The 24,223-nt window shown below is 42.8% G+C and overlaps 1 protein-coding gene across 1 annotated transcript in view; it reads left to right on the forward strand.

The window, feature by feature from the left end:
- Positions 1-22,019, forward strand: part of SARS2 (seryl-tRNA synthetase 2, mitochondrial) — a 48,949-nt gene extending 26,930 nt beyond the window's left edge. Inside the window, exons 7-16 of the mRNA XM_077480098.1 lie at positions 1,648-1,753; positions 3,156-3,203; positions 10,943-11,051; positions 11,720-11,765; positions 12,808-12,895; positions 14,432-14,544; positions 15,899-15,992; positions 16,507-16,599; positions 18,167-18,232; positions 21,579-22,019. Coding sequence (XP_077336224.1) covers positions 1,648-1,753; positions 3,156-3,203; positions 10,943-11,051; positions 11,720-11,765; positions 12,808-12,895; positions 14,432-14,544; positions 15,899-15,992; positions 16,507-16,599; positions 18,167-18,232; positions 21,579-21,707 — 892 coding nt within the window. The 3' untranslated portion in view covers positions 21,708-22,019. The remainder of the gene's footprint in view (positions 1-1,647; positions 1,754-3,155; positions 3,204-10,942; positions 11,052-11,719; positions 11,766-12,807; positions 12,896-14,431; positions 14,545-15,898; positions 15,993-16,506; positions 16,600-18,166; positions 18,233-21,578) is intronic.
- Positions 22,020-24,223: the final 2,204 nt, after the last annotated feature.

Genomic DNA, 24,223 nt, shown 5'->3' on the forward strand with positions numbered 1-24,223 from the left:
CATTTAAGTTGTGTTTTTTTTTTTTTCTTTAAAATTCCCTCCTAAACTCGAGGTGCGTGTTATACGGCGATAAATACGGTGCGTGCTGGTAGGTTAATTGGCTCCTGTCTACATTGGCCCTATATGTGTATGTATGCATGTATGATAGGGACCTTATATTGTTAATTCCTTAAAGGAGTGAATTGTCGGTGCTATGTAAATACCAAGAATAATTATTATTATTATTAGCTGTCTTGACAGACAAGTACAGTACAGCTGTGTTGTCAGGTACACGCATCAATTTCCTTGTCTCTTTACCCCCGCTGTTTTCCACCCTCGGGCTTTCACACTGGAGTGAATGGAGCAGCTGTTTTGGGGTGGTTTGCAGGTGCTATTTTTAAAGGGGTTGTAAAGGTAAATGTTTTTTCACCTTAATGCATTGTATGCATTAAGGAGGAAAAAACATCTGACAGTGTCGGCGCCCCCAGTCCCCCCGTTTTACTTCTCTCACCCCTCGAAAGTCCTGCGCTCGTCCCCCGACGTCCTTTCCACCGTTCAGCCTGGCCGCTGATTGGCTGGAGTGGATGGATGGATAGCAGCGCAGCCATTTGCTCGCCCTGCTGTCAATCACATCCACTGACGCGGAGCGCCGGGGGGGCGGGGCCGTGTGATACAACGAGCGGCTATAGCCGCCGGCTGTATCACAGGAGCGCGCCCGCAGATGCTTCTCACCAATGCGAGGGAGCTCGCATGAACGTGAGAAGCATCTGAGGGAGGAAGCAGAGACAGCCGCCGAGAGACCCCAGAAGAGCAGGTTCGGGGGCCACTCTGTGCAAAACGAGCTGCACAGTGGAGGCAAGTATAACATGTTTGTTATTTAAAAAAAAAAATGTCACTTTACAATCCCTTTAACACTATAGCGCCTGCAAAACGCGCCAGTGTGAAAGGGGTCTTACTGTGGTACCTTGCAGTTTGGTGGATGCAAATGCGCTGCTTTTGTGCGATGCGTTTGGGGTGGCATTTACAATTCCTTAGCACCCTTGTGCCTCTCACAAGGGAAGTGTGTTCACATGCAGTGTGGGAAACATGCACGGAATGTTCCTTTCTGTGCCGCATTTTGTCAGGACTGGGCCCTTTATTTATTGAATGTTTGTTTCGGTGCATTCTGTGAATATTTTCTAATTATATGCTCTATGTACATGGGAGCCATGGAGTGACTCTGTGTTTATGGGAGCCATGGAGTGGCTGTTTTACTGCTCTATCACATTGCCGACTCACTGTAAACTATTTACTCCCAATGTGGCTGATGTTTCTATCTCAGTAGTTATTGGGCATTGGGAATGAATACTCAAATACTGTTATCCCACTATTGGTTCATTTACACATATTTACTTCATGAAAAAAAAAATGGAAGAAATCACAAATAAAATGTGAAATTCTACACTGATTAAAAAAAGATGTTCTGTTCACTGAGCTATACTTTACCTGTTCACAGGAGAAAGGAGAAGGGAAAAGTGGAAGTTTTTTTTTTCCCATAACTTCCCGAATTAAGCTGCCCTTTTTTCTAGCGCTAAAAGTGATTGCTGGATTGCTATGTCACCAATTTATAACTCTACCATTGCTGTGCATGAATAGATTATTTATACGTATTTTATCTAATTTTGACAGGCGCCTTTCACATGTTTCGGGTCACCGATCCTATTATCTCAGAGGAGCTGGCACGATGTTACAGTATGCTCTTGTCAACTTTACAATCAATAAACTTGTTAAAAAGGTAACTGAAATTACTTATCGGTCTTCTACGCATCAGTGACCACAGCTACTCACCAGTGATTCTTTTTTCTTTGTGTCTGTATTTACTTCACTAGCATTTATTTGTATTCCCTCTGTTTTATATACTTTGGCCTCATGTTTTGTTCTTTATTTTATTTGTCATATATTTTAGGCTTCATGCACACTAGAAAGCTACAACCTGCTTTAGAAACGTTGGACAAGAAACACTAATGTTTTTTTGCGTGCGTTTAGCAGTGTTTAGCCTAGTGTGTGTAAGCTATGTTTAATAGCTGTAGCATTAATGAGCGGGGCACTGGCGTCCTTAACCAGTGAATAGCTGGTTTTTAAAAAGCAGGCCGGGTAGTTGGGCATTGCTTCCTTAAAGCGGAACTTCAGTCATATTATTTTTATTTATTTTTTTCATCTTTCCATCTATTAAATCTTCTGCCCTTGTTGTTTCAACTTTGGATAGTAAAACGTTTTTTCTGCCAGTAAATACCTTATACAGCCCACTTCCCGTTTCTTGTCTGGGGAAAAAGCCTAGGCTCATGCCATCATGCACAGCTCTCTCTCTCACTCTTGTGAGTTTGCCAGGAAGGGAGGGAAAGTGAATCATAAGAGGGCCAATGAGAGCTGCAGAGTTGGAGGCTTGTCTGTGTAAATCCAGGAAGTGAACAGGCAACAGCTTCAGCTGCCCACAGTTAAAATTATTGCAGCCAGAGTCAGTGGAGGGAGATTTCTGCCGCATATTTTGCAAGTACAGAATCGCAGTATATATAAAATAATATGAAAAGTGGTTGGAGGGAAGCTTCAGAATGGCAAAGATGTTTTAATTACAAATTATGTGAGCAGGCTGCAGTTCCTTTTTTTAATAACAGATGAGCCTTCAGCTGTCAGCGGGACTCGCCACTGATAGCTGAATGTAAAAAAAAAACATTGCTGGCGATTAAAATAAGAAAACCCTTAGTTCTGGTATGGATTTTGAGGGGAACCCCCATGCCAAAATTTAAGTAAAAAATGGCGTGGGGGTCCCCCCAAAGATCCATACCAGACCCTTATCAGAGCATGCAGAGTGTCAGGCGGGGGGGGGGGGGGGTTGGCCTCCCTTTTCCCCAAAGCACCTTGTTTCCATGTTGATGTGGACAAGGGCCTCTTCCACACAACCCTGACTCATGGTTGTGGGGGTCTGTGGGGAGCTAATTTGAATTATGTCAATTTAACAATGTCAGTGCAGTGGAAGCTGTTGATGTTGGGCTGCATTGATCTATTCTGTCGCATCTGCTATTGAATGTTGATGACATTTTGGTTTACATGGCCTAAAAATTGTAGTGCATGGCTAGCACTAGTCTATGGTAAAGGAATGCCTAGTACTACCATTCACTCCTCGCTCTTTTGCCCTGCAGGGTTTTATCCCGATGTCTGTCCCTGACATGTTTAGAGGAGCTGTGTTCGTAAGTTCTGTCTTTGTTTTCCTGATTTAAAAGTATATATGACTAAAGCAGGGTATACACTGGTAGAGTCTTCTTCAAAGTTTTTCATTGTAAGAGCGTTCATTTATTTTACTAATCATTAGTGGTGTCAAATCTTTTGTTTTCAACCACAGTGATGAGAAAATTTGAGGAGCAGAATGGAAGACTTTTCTTGAGTGTACAAATTATATGTATGTGGTTTGCTTTCAGTAAAAGTTAATTCATTCCAAAACCTAATTTAAGTAAAATTAAATCTTTAACTACTTTTGAATGTACTGCAAATTTTCTTACAAAATTCTACTAGTGTATACCCAGCTTCAAAGTGGTTGTAAATCCTAAAAAAACTAAAAAAAAATAATACAAAAAAAACTGCAAGACAAAGGCATAATGAGCTAGTATGCATAGCATACTAGCTCATTATGAATTACTTACCTGAGATCCTAGGCCTAATTATAGGCTTGCCTATAGCAAAAAGTGGTTGTAAAGGGTTTACAACCACTTTAAAGCTCTTTATACACATTATGATCTGACGCTGCAATCTCCGTGTTTCACATTGGATTCTGCTTATATAGGAGCAGTATGAACAGCAACCTTTTATAAAAAAAAAACTTGCAGCAAGCTTTGAGCAGCTTTTCCCAAACCCTTTGAAGCACCCTTCAGCTCCCATTTAGAAATGTTTTACATGGATCCTAATGGGAGTATTGATTTCCCCTTTAAACAAGCTGCTAGTAGGCTTTTAGGAAACTTTAGTAGAGCTGAAGCCTGCTAGCAGCATGTGGCAATAAGCACTCCCTTTTAGGATCTGTGTTCAACATTTACAAACTGGAGATGAATGTTATGTTAAAAACTTCAACAAAGCTTGCTGAAAGCTCTGCAGATGCCTTGTGAAAGTTTGCTCTTCACACTGCTCTGAAGCCCATGTGAAACATGCCCTACATCTACCTCCTTTTTTAGCTTTGTAGTGAAAGCGTTTTGTCTGGATACAAAATAATTATAGTTAGGATAGCTTAGGAAGCTCCTCATTTTATATACATTTGGTAAAATATAAATTTGATTGTACAGTCAGATTATATGATGTATGGAGAGCTTGTGCCTATTACAACTGGATCTGCTTTTAGAAATGTGGCAGGTTGGCTAATTGTATACAGCAGAGAGAAATTAGTATTGCCTCACTCTGCTTATTGGGGAAAAATGCAGAATGTCTATTATGGGAGTTGAGGGTACACTAGGACTCTGGGTGGTCCAAATTAAACTTGCAGTGCCACTCTAAGCTGAGACCAAGATCTCTCGGATGGTTGCAGCAATGGGAGCTGGTGTCAGTGCACCATTCAGAGGAGTAAGAACATTATCAAAGAAGAGAGTGCTGCTCACCAACCCAGTGCATTAGTATGTAGATGAATGTGGCCTCAGCCACTCCCCCCGACATGTTTCGTTCCGCGTACCGGGGCTTGGATACAGAGGTCTACATACTAATGTACTTGGTTGCTGGGCGGTGCCATTTCTTCTCCTTGATAGACCTCTGGATGGTGTAATAATCCTCTAAAAATATCACCTAATGTAAAGATAGTTTAAAGGGAATCTATGATGAGGAAAATGGTTGTGCCCATTCCTATCCCCCTTTTTGGAAAATTCGACTTACCGGTAGTTGTCTGTCTTTCTGATGCTTCAGCAGAACTCTTAAGTAAGGCTATGCAAGAAGAATATGGAGCTTTGGACTTTCTAGGCACAGCAATGCACAAATTGGTAAAATATGATATCTTTAATATAAAAAGAAAAAACACCCTGTTACTATTTGTTTTACTGTCTTGTGAAGCGGCGGCTGGATTCTGAATTGGATACCTCAGTGTTTGGGGAAAATTATGCTGGCACCCATGCTTTTTTTTTTCCTGTCAATGCTACCAATATGTGAAGGCTATAGGATGGATTCCTTTGATTATTACGTGGATGCATTGTGATTCCCAACACTTTTTTTCTATAGATGCTATACATTGCCATACTATATTTTTATATCGTCACATATATTGCCTGAGGGGCTTCTCCTATCCTCAAGTAGCCACCCTGCTTATGTTCTCAGCCATACTGCTGACATCTTGACTACATATTTGCCTAAATCTCCTGAAGAAGCACTTGCCACATATCCTGTAGAGCAAGAGCTGGTCACAACATCACTCTACATCATAACCAGCACTCTGGGATTAATTACACTGTAGAGATCTTTTTCTTTTTTATACATCATGGGACACAGAGTTAGGCTAATATTCATTACCTACTGGGTTATACTTCATGTCCAGGTGAATGGCATCCTGGAAGACCAAAGGAAGTGATCCCCTATATAAGCCCTGCCATACAGGAAGTACTTCAGTTTTTTACCAGTGTCTGCAAGGTAGATGGCACATTTGTTTGAGCTCTCTGAGCTCCAGATCTCTAGTCCCACAAACCGTTTTTAAATGAATCGGGATTGACCGATCGGTTTCCATTTGACACATGCTCTATATGCTTAGATAAATGGTACCCGAGCCTCGCAAAGAAGACTCAAGATCCTGTAGGGTTTTGCCTGTAATGTGGCCTCCATGCGCTGGACCCTGCGAAGTCGAAGCCTGGACGCCACAGTGCTAAGGCATTGCGTCATACGCGAATACAGCCACGCACGTTCACCTGGACCATGCATGTGCGTGCGCACACATGCACAGAACGTTCTGGCGTACAGCCAGCTTATTTAATCTGTATATGCCAAGCAGGTGGTGCTTCCAAAAGGCAGCTGTGGGGCACAGGGCAGGTTCTGAACCAGGCGTTTGCAGCAGTTCATTTCTCTTTACCTGGGTCACGTGAGTCACCAGGTGTTGCTTGGCAGGCTAAAAGTGCTTAGCAGGATTGTTGCATAGGGGCTTGGTGAGCCCTATTAAAGGGTCTACCTTCTGAGGTGTGTTAACACTACACCCTGGTACTCTCTCTTTGTTAGTAAATGTCTTCAAAAAAGAGGAGCGGACTAACACTACAGGAAAGGGTACACCTATGTTGCCAGTAGTTCCTGATGAACCTAGTCGTATCCCTAGTGTTGTATCCCCTGAAAGACCAGAGGCTTCCGGGCAATCTGAGCCGCTGTGCTGATTTGGTATTGTGCCTACAGTCAACGCTGCTGCTTCACCCTTTATCACCAAGGATGAACTGTCCTCGGCCCTAGCCAGGTTAGAGCACAAGATTGCTGGCATGATTGCCTCCATCCTGCAGGGTGGCAAGAAGTGTGACAGATCCCCCTCCCTGGAGCCTCCTAGTCTGGAGCAGGAATGGGTTGAGGATGGGGAAGAGTTAAAAGCTCAGGATTCTGTGGAGGGCCTGATGGATGAGTTTGTTTCCGAGCAATCTGGACAAGAGGCTATCCAGTTGATGTCTGCAGAGGCTTTTGATCCTGACTCTTACCGAAATGGTTCGTTCTACCTTTTAAGTTGCCTCTTACAGAGGTTACTGAGCTCCCCTGGTCCTTGTTGGGGTCCCTGAGGCCTCTTCAGGCCGTACAGGCTTTCCCCCTACACCCTCTGTTGGAACAGGCTGTGTATGCTGATTAGGAACATCCTGACATGATTTTTGTTCCTCTTAGCAAATTTTTCATCCATGGGAAGGGAAAACTTCTTAAGTGGAGTATGCCAGCCGTAAATGCTGCAGTCTCATCCTTAAATAAATAAAAACCTAACTTGTCCAGTAGATAATGCACAGGACTTTAAAGACCCTGTTGACAAGAAATTGGAGTCATTATTAAAGGCTTCCTTTTCTTTGGCCATTTCAGTTATTCAGCCAGCTGTTGCAGCAATTGGTATCTGCCAGTTCCTAAAGGATCAGGTCAGACTGCCCGACAGGCCTAATCAGGAGGATGATCTGGCTGAAAATAAGACAGAAATTCCTCAAGAGCAGAATTTTGTAGCTTCAACTGGTCAGCCGAGCTTCCTTGTAAAAAGTTGTCAGGTTTCCCCTTTCACTGGGAACGTTTATTTGGTGATCATTTGGACAAATATATCCAAAAGATTTCTGGAGGGAAGAGTTCACTACTTCCTGTGAAGAAAAGCACCAGGCGTCCCTCGTTTAAAACCTCAGGGACTGCTTCCTTTAAGTGTCTCAGTGCCAAGGCAGTTCTGTTGCCAACAGGGTGCTAGAGCCAGGGGCAAGGCCAGGGCCAGAAAAAGCTCTGGGTCCTAAACTCTTCTAAACCCAGCACCAAGCCCTCCTTTTGAGGGTATGCCCCCACTCTATCGGGGGGGCGGGGGTAGGCTGCTACAATTTACGGACATTTTTGAGAACAATAGTTCAGGGCGAATGGTTTCTAAGATCCAGCATTCCCTCGGATCCTCCAAAAAGACGTATTTCTTAAGGGCACTACATCATTTAGTGCATCAAGGAGTGAGTTGAAGAAGTTCCTGTATCTGGAAGGAGTGCAGGGTTTTACTCAAACCTGTTTACGGTTCAAAAACCAAATGGGAACTCAAGGCCCATTTTGGACCTAAGATCCCTTTTACCAGTATCTACTGATCCAGTCCTTTTGGATGGAGTCTGTCCGCTCAGTAGTAGCCTCACTCCAGATGGGAGACTTTCTACCCTCCATCTATACAAAAGACACGTATTTACATGCACCTATCTTTCAGCCTCATCAGATGTTCCTGCGATTTTCAGTAGAGCAACGTCATATTTAGTTTGTGGCTCTACCCTTAAGGCTTGCTACAGCTCCCCAAGTTCCAGTCATTCTGGTGGTACCAGCCTGGCCCAGAAGGCCCTGGTTCCTGGAGATTGTGAGACTGACAATAGACAGGCCATGGACACTTCCACGTCGCCCCGATCTACTGTCTCAAGGTCCTATATTCCACCCCAATTTTCAGTCTCTAAATTTGATGGCATGGCTATTGAAGCCAGGGTGTTAAAGGACCGTGACATCTTGGGAACAGTGGTGTCTACCCTAGTGAATGCTAGAAAAGCTGTCACTAGGAAAATCTATCATAAGGTCTAAAAGACATATTGCTTGTTGTGAAGCCAAAAATGGTATCCTCGGAAATACGTGATTGGGAGAATTCTACAGTCGGCTGTGGAAATCAGATTAGCTTTGAGTACAATCAGAGGTCAGATTTCAGCCCTGTCAGTATTCTTCCAAAGGCCTTTAACCTTGCATTCGCTGGTCTGAAACGTTTATGCAAGGGGCAACTCGTTTGCTTCCCCCCATTAGGTCACCTATGTGTCCTTGGGACTTGAACTTGGTGCTGTCTGTGCTAAAGAAACAACCATTTGAACCTATCAAGGAAATTCCATTAGACTTGCTGTCACACAAGCTAGCCTTCCTGATAGCCATCACCTCGGCTAGAAGGGTGTCGGAGTTGGTGGCCCTTTTGTGCAGGGAACCGTACTTGATCCTTTACCATGACTGGGTCGTTAAGGCCTTTTTTTCTCTCTGCCTCGTTTGGCCAAAGAGAGACGACTACATTCCTTGGACGTTGTCTGGGCAGTCTCCTTTTTTTGTTTTACCAAAAGGACCCAAGAAGGGGCAGGCAGCTTCCAAAGCTTCCATTGCCAATTGGGTCCGTCAATTGGTCATTCAGGCCTATGGTCTGAAACGTAAAGCTCCTCCCTTTAGGGTGAGAGCTCATTCTACCAGGGGTGTAGGAACCTCCTGGGGGCTTTTCGCCTCCGGGTACCTGTGGCTCAGATTTGTAAGGCTGCTACCTGGCCTTCAGTGCATACGTTCACAAAATGTTATCAAGTGGATGTTCGAGCAGCTGAGGATTCGGCTTTTGCCCGCAGTGTACTGCTGACTGCTGTATAAGTTCTGATGGCTATTGTTTGACAGGGTGTCTCCCTCCCCGCAAGGCTATTGCTCTGGGATGTCCCAGTAGGGAATAAATATTGGCCTAACTCTGTGTCCCATGATGTGTGAAAAAAGAAAATAGGATTTTTTTTTTTTTTTTTGTCATACCTGTAAAATCGCTTTCTTTGAGTACATCATGGGACACCGAGATCACACTCCTCTTTTTTGAGGATTCGGGGCTTGCTACAAAACTGAAATACCGTATATACTCGAGTATAAGCCGAGATTTTCAGCCTCTTTTTTGAGGCTGAAAGTGCCCCCCTCGGCTTATACTCGAGTCATCGCCGTCTGTCTGCCCGAACAGCGTGTCGAGCAGACAGACAGCGGCCATTCTAACTTTCAAAAGCCGCGCCTCCCTGTCTGTGATAGGCGGAACACAATTTCCCAGCAGTCTGTGTTCCGCCTATCACGGACATCCGCTCATCCTCATACTACGGACGAGGATGAGAGGATGTCCATGATAGGCGGAACACAGACTGCTGGGAAATTGTGTTCCGCCTATCACAGACAGGGAGGCGCGGCATTTGAACAGGGGAATGGGCGCCGACGAAGAGCGGTGATCCTGGGACGGGACCGGACGGAGGCTCGGCTCGGGACGGGACCGGACGGAGTCTCGGGACCGGACGGAGGCTCGGGACGGGACGGAGTCTCGGGACCGGACGGAGGCTCGGGACGGGACCGGACGGAGGCTCGGGACCGGACGGAGGCTCGGGACACAGGTAGGCTGGACACACAAGGCCACACACACACACACACACACACACACACACACACACACACACACACACAGACACACACAGGGATGGATGGATGGACACACACAGGGATGGATGGATGGACACACACACACAGGGATGGATGGATGGATGGACACACACACAGGGATGGATGGATGGATGGACACACACACAGGGATGGATGGATGGATGGACACACACACACAGGGATGGATGGATGGATGGACACACACACACACACAGGGATGGATGGACACACACACACACAGGGATGGATGGATGGATGGACACACACACACAGGGATGGACAGGCATATCTCACCCTCGGCTTATACACGAGTCAATAGGTTTCCCAGTTTTTTGGGGGTAAATTGGGGGCCTCGGCTTATACTCGGGTCGGCCTATACTCGAGTATATACGGTACTTCTCCTATGGGAGGATATAGGGGAACACATCCTGTCTAAAGACCTTTGGTCTACCAGTGTCCACCTGGAGATGAAGTATAACCCAGTAGGTAATGAATATTGGCCTAACTTTGTGCCCCATGATGTACTCAAAGAAAAGGATTTTACTGGTAAGTATGACTAAAAAAATCCTATTATTCTGTGTAGTCCAGTAAGTTGATGCTAGAGATGTCTACACTATGTATACATCGTTAGTGTGAATTTTAAACCTTATTGTTGTTATCGTGTTATATATATATATATTTTTTTTTATATTAAAGATATTATATTTTACCAATTTGTGCATTTCTGTGCCTACAAAGTCCAAAGCTCCATGTTTTTCTTGTATATTCTCGTATAACTAGGACGTGGCACTTTTAAAATTTCTATTATCCACAGTACCACTCTGTGGTGATGCATGGTAAAATTGTTTGTCGAACTCCTAAGCAAGTCAGTGACGCAGGACAAATATGTTGGTTAGTTCGGACTTGGTGTGTGCATGTTCTGAATCTCTGACTTCCCAGGAATCTGGAGGATCAGAATAACAGACAGAGAACTAGTATCTGCAAAAAGAGATTGGGAATTACGGTTTTTATAGGTCTGAACATGTAACCGTTGCATGTGGCGTTGTGTCTGTCATGTTCTCTGCCCTTATTGTGTTCTCTTACATCTTCCTAATATCTCTGTTGTACCGTGTCTTAGGAAGGCTGTGGTATGCAGCCTGATGCCCTCGGCTCCCAAGTTTACAGGCTAGACCCATCCTCGCACCATGATCTGCACCTGGCTGGCACCTCAGAAGTTGGCATTGCAGGTAACATTGCTCTTTCATTTCTAATGCTTATCATATTACCTTTCTTGCTTTGCCTTGCACGGGTTTGCTTTTATTTGTTTTCTCACCTAGAACAAAATGCAGATCATGAATTCTGACATCACCTTCTGCATGCTTGTTCTAGGCCATTGACTCAAAGTACTAAAGCCAGCAAGAGCTAGGCGGGTAGAATTTGTAGATAGAGGGGTCAGCAATGGAAACCTATATGCTTTTCTTAGCACTGGTTCCCTTTTATTAGGTAGCCTAATGTAGGGTTGTCAAACTCAATTTCATTGTGGGCCACATCAGCATCATGGTTGCCCTCAAAGGACCCGTTGTATCTGTAAGACTATATAAATGCATACAGTTTTTTTTCTTCTCTCAGAGAATAGTTACAGGACCCCCCCCTACACTCTATAGGCTGTACTATAGCTTGTACAGAGACTGCTCCACTCTACACTGTGCTGTACTTTATACACACACTGTTCTAATCTGTATGCTGTGCTGTACCTGATACGCATATATAGCTGTGCTGTACATGATACGCATATATAGCTGTGCTCTGTATGCTGTACTATACCTTATGCATGCACCACTCTACTTTGCACACCTGATTAGAGAGAAAAATTAGTGTTGGTAAGTCAACTGCTTGCTCTTTTTATTCACAATAGGGTACTTTATGGATCATGCAGTACAACTGTCCGATCTTCCATTGAGGTGAGTTGTGTATGTTAGTAATATGATGATGTTGTTATCTGCTTTTCATCTATTTTTCACTTCTGCTCCTCTTTTGCATCTACTTACTATGGAGCCCTTTGCCTTCACTGCTTTTCATTAGGCAGTATATTAGCGGCTTAAAGTGTCACTAAACCCACATCATAAAAAAAACTATCAAATTGTGTATTACTCACCATACTCACTCAGTTACGATGAGATTTATTTTCTGTATTCTGCAAAAAGCCTGGTTTGTCCTGCTGCTCTATCTCCAACATCTGTTCATGTCCCCAATTCAGCTCTGGATTTTGCAGCTGCTGTGGCAACTCTGCACATGCTCAGTTTTCAGTGAGTTTCTATGCTGTGCATTTCCCCATCACATCCGAGCAGCCCATGTGACTATAAAGTTGTACATGTGGGTATATACATAGTGGTAAATGACAGCCCACTCCCTCCTCTATGCCCATTAACCAGCTAAACACAATGTGGGTGGGATATTACATGTAGGTTGATGGAGGCTTCACCTCCCTCTTCTAAGACACAGGCTGGAGGGGCGTGATACAGGCTGCGACTGGCAGAAATGTGCCCACACCATGTTATATTAAAAAAATAATAAACATTTGATTTCAGGTATGGCAATTTAAAACAGTTTAATTGATATTTTTTATTTATTTGTACTCTGTATTACAAAGGATGTTTGCTTTTTTTTTTTTTTTTTGGAACATGTGACCTGCAGCAGAGAGAACTAGAAGCTCTTCCTGCGTATGTTTCCCTGCAGACAGGCTGGGAAAGAGCTGTGTCATGTGACAGCTTGGATGTATTACTTTAATGAAAATAATCACAGTGCCATCATCCATATCTATAAAGAGAAGGGACAATGTAAAATAAACAGTCTGTGTTTAGTATCGCTTTTAAGTAAAGGCACATTATAACCTCTTTATCTGGTGGTATGAGTGTGACTTATTTGCCAATTTTCTATTATCTATTTTTTCCTGGTGTTCGGTAACATTATGGTATTAAGTTGTTTTTTTTTTTTTTTTCCTAGAACTGTCTGCAGCAGCACATGCTACAGAGCAGAGACAGATACAGGCCGAGAACCATGGGGTCTCTACCGAGTTCACCATTTCACCAAGGTTTGTCTCCTTATCTTCTCTAAGAAAGAAACTGGTCCTCGTCTCAAAATTGTCTGCTCTTCTCTCTGATTCAAAGTTGCCAGGGTATTTCTAAGGCAGTGATGCAGACCAGAGGTGCAAATTTGACTTGACTCTGACTTGCTAATCATCATGCTTGTACTGGATTAAAGGAATTGGAGACAGCTAGGCGACTAGCATTCATAAGATAGCAGTGGTAGACCTGTATTCATCTTGGTACAAGGGGTTTTTTTTTTTTTTCTCTTTACACTACTTAGACCCTGGAGAGCAGTGAGATGGGTGGGTAAAACCAGACAAACATTGGGCATATAAATCTGCGGCAGAGTCACTGAACGTGAATGTTTATCCTGACAGATTGTATTTAGCCTGTGGAGAGTGGTGGGGGAATTTCTGCAGTCACCTTCAGCAACAGCTTTTCGGGGGGAAAAAACACAGGATTGGGCAAGGTTTACTAACCTGTCCAGTCTTTTTGCCAAATCCCAACACCACAGCTGAGGATTGACTGCTCCATTTAGATTGTTTGCAGACCGGCCTAAAAGAACTGTATTAGGAAATTGTCACCTAACATCTCTGGGCACAGACATGCAAGCACAAGGAATCCTTGAATAATTCTTGTGGTTTATTGGTGTTTATTCAGAGAGCACAGTGTACAAGCAACATCACACAAAAACCTTGATGCAATTTGCACCCCTATTACTTGGGCTGTCCCTATGATGGAAATTCCTTTCCTGCAACCACAGGTCGCAGAAAAGCAATTCTCCTGATTCCCTTAACTTCGCAGACAGTGCTGACAGGCATCAGCAATTGTCTTCTGGCTGGGGAAGGTGTCCCCGCTGGGAGAAGACAGTGGTTGTCGTTAGCAGCTTTAGCAACCACTAGAAATAATCGTAGGAGAATCCGGCAGGCTAGTTATCCCCAAGTTGATTGATTGATCAACTTGATGCATTCTGCCTGCCCATTAACTGTTCGTGTTTCAGCTGGTTCCTGCTAAACTGGTCGAGATTTGAAATGTGTATGGTCGGCCATACACGTTTCAGATCTTGGGTGGTTCAGTAGGGACCGGCCAAGATTCGAACCATGGCAGGCTGAATGTACCCAAGTTGATTAATCAGTCAACTTTGGGTGCAACCAGCCTGCTGGATTTTTCATGCGATTATTGCCAGCGACTATAGCCACTAGCAATAATCACTGTGTTCTCCTGGCCAGGACATCTCCCCCCGCCAGGAGAACACAATAGCTCCACAGGACGGATTCCCCTATCAACACTGTGTTGATGGGGAATCAAGTGATTTCCTTTCGGCAACCCATGGTTGCAGTAAAGAAAATCGTTTTATCAACGGCCTTTTACTAAAAAGGTCTAAGTGAATTTTAGCACTGACTAAATGGCAAGTACTATGCAATCAGGGAGAATTTGCTGCTCTTTCAAATAAAGCATAGCTGAAGACCATACAAGTTTCAAAGAATTATTCACACCTTTGCTTCCCGGCTTTTAACTTTTGTTCTCCTCCCCCCACTCAGGTAGAGATGTTTGGGGTCACAGCTGCTGAAAGCGGGACCGAAAGTCAGGATTTGCTTGATGAATTCCTTCAGCTGCAGAAAGAGATATTTTCGGAGCTTGGTTTACACTTTAAGTAAGCGTTGCATTCATCTTTTATGTTGTGTTGCTGAACTGCTGTGCATCAGCATGTGTTAAAATGAGTTACTGTGGCCTAGATCTAATGACTATTTTTTTTTAAATTCTATAAAGTTACTGCTTGTTCTCAATTTCAAGAACCATACCCTCTCGTGTGGCAAGAGTTCATAAATGCTTTTTCTTTATGTACACTGATATCAGAGTCCACATTTAAGGCCTTATGTATCTAATAAGTGGACCAGCAATGGCTTGGGGAGCCCATTGGGTGAGACTTCCCCACAATAGTGTGTCATCCTCTCTTAAAGCCATAAAGATGTGTCATTTTCTCTGTGTTCTATTAAGAATCCATTAGGGGAGGGTAGCATCATTATTTGCCTTTGAATGGCCATGGCTGAAAGGAACTAGGCATTCTACTATGGAGGCACCCCATACTGAAGTCTGCAAAAGATGATAAAAGAAACTAGCGAGAGAATAAACTTGTCATAAAGAACACAAACTCAAAATCTCTTTTATGGGGTTGGCCTTTAAACATTATACTTGTGGTGAGAGAGACTGTAACGTTCAAGTCAGAACTGACCCGCATTACAAATCAAGTATGTCCTTGTATCATTATCTGATAGAAAGGCAATGAAAGCTTCCATGGGTATTGTACTGGAAAATATTATACTGGAAAACTTCCATGGGAAGCCAGCTATGTTTCCTAGTTCTGACCAGCTCAGCTATAACATGCTAAGGGGGGTGGAGAGATGTGACCAAAAGCACTAAACATTTTGTAGAAAATGTTTTTCTTCCTGGAAAACAGTCTTGGAGATGGATCCCTGGACAGGTAAGTTTTTTTTATTTTATTTTTTACAGTATTTGTAGCTGCTGAGATATATATATATATATATATATATATATATATATATATATATATATATATATATATATATATATATATATATATATATATATATATATATATATATATATATATATTTTATATATATATATATATATTTTATATTTATAAATTTTTTTTTTTTTTTTGGTAAATAGAGTAAAGAACTGTTTTAAGGCTTTCCCTGAAAGAAAAATAGATTGTCATTGTTCAAGGACAAATTGAATGTTTGTTTTTTTGGGGGGTTTTTTTGTACAAAATCCCCTAAATTTATACAGCCTAACCATTACCCCTTTAGTGATTACTTACCTCCTCTGGCGGTGGTGTTTCTTTTTTTGCCTGCAGTCTGGTGGTGAAAATCTACTGTCGGGCATTAACAATTCATGGACTGGAGTGGGGTGGTGGTCCAGTAGTACGGAGTCTATCTTTTCACTAACCGCTTCAACATTTATCAATAGATTTTGCCTTTCAGGGTTTTGGAGATGCCGACTCATGAGTTGGGCCTACCTGCCTACAGGAAGCATGATATAGAGGCATGGATGCCGGGAAGAGGGAAATATGGAGAGGTAACTTGGAACGCTAACTGCCAAACAACATGGCCCTGTGTATATCCAAGGAGTCCCTGTCGCTATAATTGTGTTCAAGAAACAGATTTTTTAAAATCTGGTGTAATACTTAATTACCTCCAGCTGGGGGCACAAGAGCAGAATGTTTAACTTTTTTTAGTTTTATTTTTTTCTTCATTTGTAACTGTGCTGCTTGTAATTTGTGTTCTTCTTTCTTCTTCTTTCTTCTTTTTTTTTCCCATCACCCCCTCAACACTAGTTGAAATTCACAGCACAGTAAGATTGGGATTACTTTATGACAGGTGTCAGGACACAGAGTGGCACACCTAGAGGGATAATCTTATGAACATAAAAAAATAGCTTTTCCAGTAAGCACATGTTTTGTAGGGTTGTTGTCAAAGCAGAGAACTGACTGTAGAAACAAAAAAGATTTTGTATGAAGGATGTGGGCTTTACGTCTACTTGACAACACTTTGCTCTTCAATGCTGACATTTTCTTTTCCATGCCCTCTAGATTTCCAGTGCATCAAACTGTACTGATTACCAGAGCCGTCGGTTAAACATTATGTACCAGGGACCTAATGGCGAGCACTGTCATGCACACACAGTGAGTAAGCTATGTAACTTGTTTTGCTTTTAAGGTGAGCTGGCATGAGGCGGGCAAAGTAAATGCTGAAGTCAGCTGATCGGCTGTGGCCAATTGCACGCAAAGTACTGGGTTTTCAAAAGCACATAACTGTTTTGTGAACTGTGGTCTGGATGTTTGGGGAAAAAAACAACCAGACCTTTAAGTAAAAGCAGCACACATTACACATTGTTTGGCACACAACTAACCCTTTGATTGCCCTTAGATGTTAACCCCTTCCCAGTCAGTGCCATTAGTACAGTGACAGTGTACACTATTAGCACTGATCACTGTGTTAGTGTCACTATCAATGTCAGGGTCAGTCAATTTGTGTACCTTCCAGCCAGTGTCAGTGCAGCGGGCAATTTGGCGCAAGCTATAAGTCACTGATTACAACCATTACAGTATAGCGTCTATCTATCTGAAGAATACATTTTGGCCTAAATCTATGAAGAACTTCGTTTTTTTTTTTTTTGTTTTTGTTTTTTTATCTGTTTTACTGGATATGTTTATAACAGTGCTGAATAGCAAAAAATGTTCTAGTCATGAAGGGGCTCAAGTGGTTAAAGAGCAATTTCAGGCAACATCTGAAATCAATCAGTGAACAGCTAATGCTATTCAGTACTGCACTGCTGTGCTAAATTCAGAAAGTCCTCTCCGCTTGTGTTGAACTGTATTCTCTCTAACCCACTGAGTCAGATTGAATCTGATATATTACCTGTCAGATTCAAACTTTCAAGGCAGTTTTGAATCCGATTTTTGCCTGTGAAAGGTCTCCTGGTACAACAAGAGCCTATACCAGTTCAGGAATTCCTCTCTTGTTTTATAAACTAGTAAACACAAGGGGTTTCCAGATGACCACCAAAAGAGAATGGGTGGACTATAGTTGTATCTGGATGGGAAAACTCCAGACTTGCTGTGCTGCTAGAGTGCATTTATTTTCCTGTAGTGTACCTTCTTTCTGAGATTAAAAAAAAAAATTCAAGTCTAACTTGGTTATATATAACTATTATAACTGACATTCTGTGTGTATCTAATAAATATATATATGTATTATTTTCTCTCCCTCTCCCTCTCCCCCTCCCTCTCCCTCTCTCTCCCTCTCTCTCCCTCTCCAAACCTGGTGGCCAACTACAAGAAACGTCTGACCTCTGTGATTGCCAACAAGGGTTTTGCCACTAAGTCATGTTTTGCGAAGGGTCAAATACTTATTTCGCTCATTTAAAATACAAATCAATTGATAACTTTTTTTTTTTTTATTTTTTTTTTTTACATTTTTCTGGATTTTTTGTTGTTGCTCTGTCCTCTCACTGTTAAAATAAGCCTAACTTTTAAAATGTATAGACTGACCATTTCTTTGTCAGTGGGAAAACATACAAAATCAACAGGGGATCAAATACTTTCCCCCCCTCTGTGTGTGTGTGTATAGATAGATATCTATCTATTATATCTATGTTTTTTTAAATAATAATCTCAGTGTATATACAATTTTAATGTTGCTTTCTATTTAATTATTTTGCAGTATAATCTGCTCTTTTCTCTCTTATAGATTAATGGTACAGCCTGCGCAGTTCCCCGACTCATCATTGCCCTTCTGGAGTCAAACCAGTTAAAGGTGAACGTCTCACCTGTAGATTGCACTCATCACCCTTTTCACCTACAGTATTTCATCTTAATGCTTAAAGAGGAGGGCCAGTTTAAAAAAAAAAAAAAAAAAGTCAGCAGCTGCAAACACTGCAGCTGCTGACTTAATAAAATCACTTACCTGTCCAGGGCGTCCGCGATGTCGGCCGCCCGAGGCCGAGCCGTCCCTCGGCTCTCGGGTCCCGGCGCCGCCATTCCCTGTAAGGGAAACGGGCAGCGGAGCCTTACGGCTTCACTGCCCGTTTCCTACTGCGCATGCGCGAGTCCCGGAACTACTGCGCATGCGCGAGTCCCGCAGCGCTTTCCGAATGGGACGCGCTGTGTTCTGGAACACACAGTTCCCAGAACACAGCGCGACCCATTACCCAGAAGACGCCGCGATGAAGACAGAAGACGGAAGATCTCCGCGGAGGAGGAAGATTAGGATAAAGTGCTTAGCAACAGGCATTTCTGGTAAGTAAAAAAAAAAAAAAATTTTCCCATTTTTATTTTTTTTAGATTTTTTTTGTCATTTTTAACATTTTTTGGTTTTCAGGGTGGCCCTCCACTTTAAAGAGGAGTTCCTCCCTCAGCTTTCATTTTTCAAAAACTCAAAGCTTCACAATGCTTAATGGAAAAGTTCACCTTTTCGAGCATGTTACACCTGTGTTTAGAAGAACCCCGTGACGGAGGGAGAGGTTTCTTCTCCCCTGCAGCCATGACATTCATTCACAGGGATCTGTGAATAAGGAAACTGCAAGTCCTGCTTCCCACCATATATGAGCACCCCTGTAGTCTCTAGACACTTCCTTCAACTTTCTAACAGAGCCAGACATTGATGTGCAGGCTCCTGTTGGAAAAAAATAATAAATGCCCATTTTTTTTTTTCCAGAAAAAATTATGTGCATATATTACGTTTTTTTTTTCTCCTGAAACTTATCCTGTTAAAGTAGAATTCCTGCCCTAAACTTAACTAGTCTTAAAAATTTTCCCATCCTCCTAACACCAGTCACATGATACTGCTCCCCTGTTGGCCAGCAGTGGATACAGGGAAGAGGAGGAAGCACCAACATTGGCTGGGACATGGGAGCCTATGGGTGACATCGCTGCTTCTAGTTATCCCCAGCCATTGTCAAGCACTCTCTCTCCTCTCCCCTGTAACTGCTGCCAGCTGATACAGGGGCTCACATGACCAGAGTGAGCTGAAAATAGGTAAGAAGAAAATACATCATCCTTTTTTTTTTTTTTTTTTTTTTTTTTTTTTTTTTAGTTAGTAGAGATGGGCTTGGGTGTGTTTGGATCAATCCACCAGGAAGCCATCACTGCACACCGCCAATCATAGACAGCGTGTTTATGTGCAGTTGCTGTTTAGGAAATGCCTCACTGCATATAATTTGGCGGTGGGCAGTGGTGGATTCGATCCGAACACGCCCGAGCCCAACACTATTAAGCTGGCCATACACCTATAGATTATCTGCAGATTTTCTATGGTTAGATGGAAAAAGTGCAACAGATTTCTCCATGTATGCTGAACTGTGTGGATGGAGGAATCTCCCACTGGGCCAAGCTTCAGTATCTTGCTAGTCGACCCCGCTGGCTCCCACCCTAAACAATGCCTGCACCCAATCAGAATGTTCAGGTATTGAGAGCCAGCGGGGCCGACTAGCAATATATGGAAGCTTGGGCCAGTGGGAGATTATTCCATCCACACAGTTCAGCATAGATGAAGGAATCTGTTCCATTTTTTCCATATGACCATAGAAAATCTGCAGATAATCTATAGGTGTATGGCCAGGAATATGGAACATATTTAAAACTAGTTAGGTTTACGATTGACTTCTACTTTAACAACCAAAACACCATATGCTATTGAATGATGTCTGCTCACAAATAAGCATACAGGCATCTGTAACTTCGAGCCTGACACCTAAAAAAGTACATGAACTACTTTTGAAGCAGAATCTGGCTTTTTTGACCCAACAGATTTAATTTGCTGCCTAAGCAACCATCTGCTCCTAGTAACTAGTATTTCCTTGGTTGTAAGAGAAATGCTCAAGTCTTAACCCTAGGTGTATACCTATGCATTTTTGAGTGCGTTTTGCATAAATGTGCTACGGTACATTTTACATGGTTGCCTGTGGTACACGTTCACATCTATGGAACATGCATCTATTTTTTGGAAAGAGTCAGATTACATTTTGCGTGTAATAGACCTCAATGGGCCCACACCAAAAATGCTAGTATTGTGTTTTTACATGTGTTTTGCGTCTTTTAAATTTTCTCTTTAACACACCGTGTATAACTGGCTAAGGAGCAGGCTGGGAAGCCGGCCACCGCAACCTTAACAACGAATGAGTCGTCAGTTATCAGCGGGCGTCCCCGCTGAATGTAAAAACAAGAATTGCCAGCAATAAAAAAACGAGAAAAAAACGGCCCAATCCATAGAAAAAAAATAAAATAAATGAGGTGGGGCCCCCCCCCCCCCCCAAAAAAATCGTACTAGACCCTTAGTGCATGCAGCCCGGCAGGTAAGGAAAGGGTCAGGAGGAGTGAGAGCCCCTCTTCTGAACCATACCAGGCCACATGCCCTCAATATAGGGAGGGGGCTTTGGGCAGGGGGACTCCGCCCCACCACCACCACCCCAGAGCACTTTGTTCCCATGTTGATGGTGACAAGGTCCTCTTCCCCACAACCCTGGGCGGTGGTTGTGGAGATCTGCAGGCAGGGGGCTTATCAGAATCTGAAAGGGGTCCCCTGATCCCAGTCCACCCCCCCCCCCCCTCCATGTGAATGAGTGAGTATCCCTACTCATTCACCAAAAAAGGGAATAAAGACATTCCAAGAGTTTTTGACAAGCTGATGAGTCCTCAGTTTTTAAGAATGAGGGAGCTGGCTTCCCAGCCCACTCCTTAACATCCAGCTATTTGCAAAGAGAAAAAAAAAAGCAAAATGCTTGCAAAAATGCTTTAAAAATGCGAACACACCTGAAAACCACATCAACCGTCTAGAGGTGTCTAGGCTAATACACTCAAAAATCATCTGTAAATTCTCAATGGCAGCAAGCATACCTACATTAACCTTGTGCAATTAGACATAGAATTTTATTACAGAAAAATACACATTTTACCATTTCAAGTTTTTATGCTTTAAATATTTTTTTTCATATATACAAGAATCAGGATTTGCAAGTCAACTAATAGTGTAAAGCATTGGACTAACAAGCAAATCTAGTGTGTGTGTGTGTGTGTGTGTATATAAGCACAGGTGAAAACCCTATCAATTTTTACTGTTTGTTTGGAAGATGCTGTTACGCTACTTTTTTTTATTTCTTTTTTAGGATGGCAGAGTTCGGGTTCCTGAGGTCTTGCAGCCTTACATGGGCACAGACGTTATAGAAAAGCCTCCTTACACTCTACAGAAATACATCGGACCAAACCAGAAAAAGTCTGAGAGCAGGATGACGTGACATTGTGATCGGAAGGGACAAGGAGGACCTGTCAGTATCAGGGGATGCTGCACTCCAACTGGACAATGAAAAATGAAGCGGCCATATCTTCCCCCAACATAAGAAGCAACTGATTGTGAAAGGAGTGATTGTGCTGCCTGTAGTAACCAGTCATTCGCTTTCACAGGCTACAATAGCAAATGACAACTGTGCTTTGATATGGGTGTAAAGGGCAACATGGACAGCCTAATGTGATGACCCTTGAAAATCTTCTGAACAGAGCTTCTACCATTTCTGTTGTGTTTATTGTAAATAAAGAAGTTGTTAATGGTGTGCATCTTTGTCCAGTTCTGTGCTGTTTTTAGATCAGTTCTAGGCAGGACCTGAAACCAGTCATTAACCTGCTATTGCTTGCTTGCAAACACTGCAACCTGAGCTGATGGCAAAAGTTCAGTTTTAATATTTTCATAGGCCCCTTTCACACAGGCAGACCGATCTTGTTAGCCTCTGAGTTTTTAAAGTGGACTCAGACTAATCATTGCCCTCTATGGAGCGGCGGGTGTTAAGACGTGTCTGTTCACACCCGCCGACATCTGATCTGATCCTATCCACTAAAAACAGATGCATGGGGGATCCAATCCCCATCCGTCTGGCTGATCGGATGACAGCCAGATGTAAAAGGACAGATGGTCCGTTTTACATCTGACCGCCCATAGAGGAAAGCTGGTTGTGTCTCCTCTACTTCAGTGGAGCAGACATAGGTCTGTCATCTGCCTGCTCAGTGGGGTTTAGTCTGTCCAAACCATGATGACATCATGCCTGCGATTTGCATGCGGGAGTCTCAGTTGCGGCACACAGCTCTGAAGGAACGGCGCAGGTATGCTGTTCCTTCAGATCACTTGCGCTGGTGACGTCATCCCTCTGATCAGCAGAGAGATCCCCTGCTGAGCAGGTGGATCTGCTGGCAGACTACACCAGTGTGAAAGGGGCCTAAGTTCTGTATAATCCTGTGCAGCCAAAATCCATATAGTTTCTCAGGTAAGGTCAGGGGATGTGTGCGTGTGCCACTCAATTTTCATTAAAGTGGTATTAAACCCCCAAACTAAAAATGTCATATATTGCAGCCTACCAATCAGATATAGTGGCTAGAACCAAATATGAGGAAACACAGCTCAAGGTATGGGTGCTGCAAGTCTGGTGTTGCTTTCAAAACAGAGGTGCCCACCCAGCTTACCTCCGAGATCAACAGGTAAAAATGGATGAATATCTGCACATTCCGGGAGGATGCCAAGATCTTTTTTTGTAGTGATCAACAAACAAAAGCATATACAGCACAGCTAGCACTAGGAGATAAAAATGTTAACGCATTTCATGCCGTGCCGTCGCTCTGGATAAAGGACAGGAGGTACATTTTTGGACAGCAGCATGGTCGGTATGGGAGGAGGGGGGTGTTAGATGGAGTAGCAGATTTAAGTAAACCTTAATTGCAAAAGCATTTTACCACCGTTGCCCATAAACGTTTACTGTACAAATTGAGGTCTGTCAGCATGGTCCATAGGGTGAGTATTGAAAACTAGCTACAAGGGTGAGTTCAGAAGGTGGTGATAAATGGAGATTAATAGGAATGGTCAGAGGTGGGTAGTGGGGTCCCCCAGGATTCAGTCCTGGGACCAATCCTATTTAATTTTATTCATAAATGACCTGGAGGATGGGGTGAAAAGCTCAATCTCTGTATTTGCGGACTATACTGAGCTAAGCAGGGCAATAACTTCTCCGCAGGGTGTGGAAACCTTGCAAGAAGATCTGAACAAAATAATGGGGTGGGCAACTACATGACAAATGTATATATGAGGGCTCCTGCGCTATATGTAGAAAAATGAAAGGCACAGTTCTATTCCAATAGGTGCAGCAAACATTTTATGAGTTGGCTCTCATTTAGATATGAATAGAATAAACAGACTTCTGTTTAAAGAATAATTATTTTTGGTTTAATCAGAAGTTCTACCACCAAACAGGCGTCGCAATGGGTGCAAAGTTTGCACCCAGCGTCGCTGGTTTGTTTATGGCAAAATGGGAGGAAAACACAGTCTTCTCTGATACACCTACCGAATTGGTGATGTATAAACGATATATTGATGATATCATACTACTTTGGAAAGGAAGCAGCACTAGCCTTAGTGAATTTCAAGGCAAACTGAATCTTAATGACATGAACATAACACTTACATGAAAAACAGGTGATTTTTTTTTGGACCTTGCGATTATACAAGATGATGGGAAGCTGCAGACAAAAACACACTTCAAAAGTGTTGATAAGAACAGCTATCTTCCCATAACAAGCTGTCATCACCATAACTGGTTATTCAATATTCCTAAAGGACAGTTCATGAAACTGCGTAGAAATTGCAGCAAACAGGAAGTCTTTTTGGAACAGGCAAAATCCATGGGTCAGAGATTTTGCGAGAAAGGCTATGATAATGATATAATCACAGAAAAAATATCGGAAGTAGAGAAGATGAACCGCCAAGATCTCCTTA

This window comes from Lithobates pipiens, unplaced genomic scaffold (genome assembly GCF_037356315.1).
Source record: "Lithobates pipiens isolate NorthernLeopardFrog02 unplaced genomic scaffold, aLitPip1_a1.2 Scaffold_1, whole genome shotgun sequence".
In the NCBI taxonomy this organism is placed as follows: domain Eukaryota; kingdom Metazoa; phylum Chordata; class Amphibia; order Anura; family Ranidae; genus Lithobates; species Lithobates pipiens.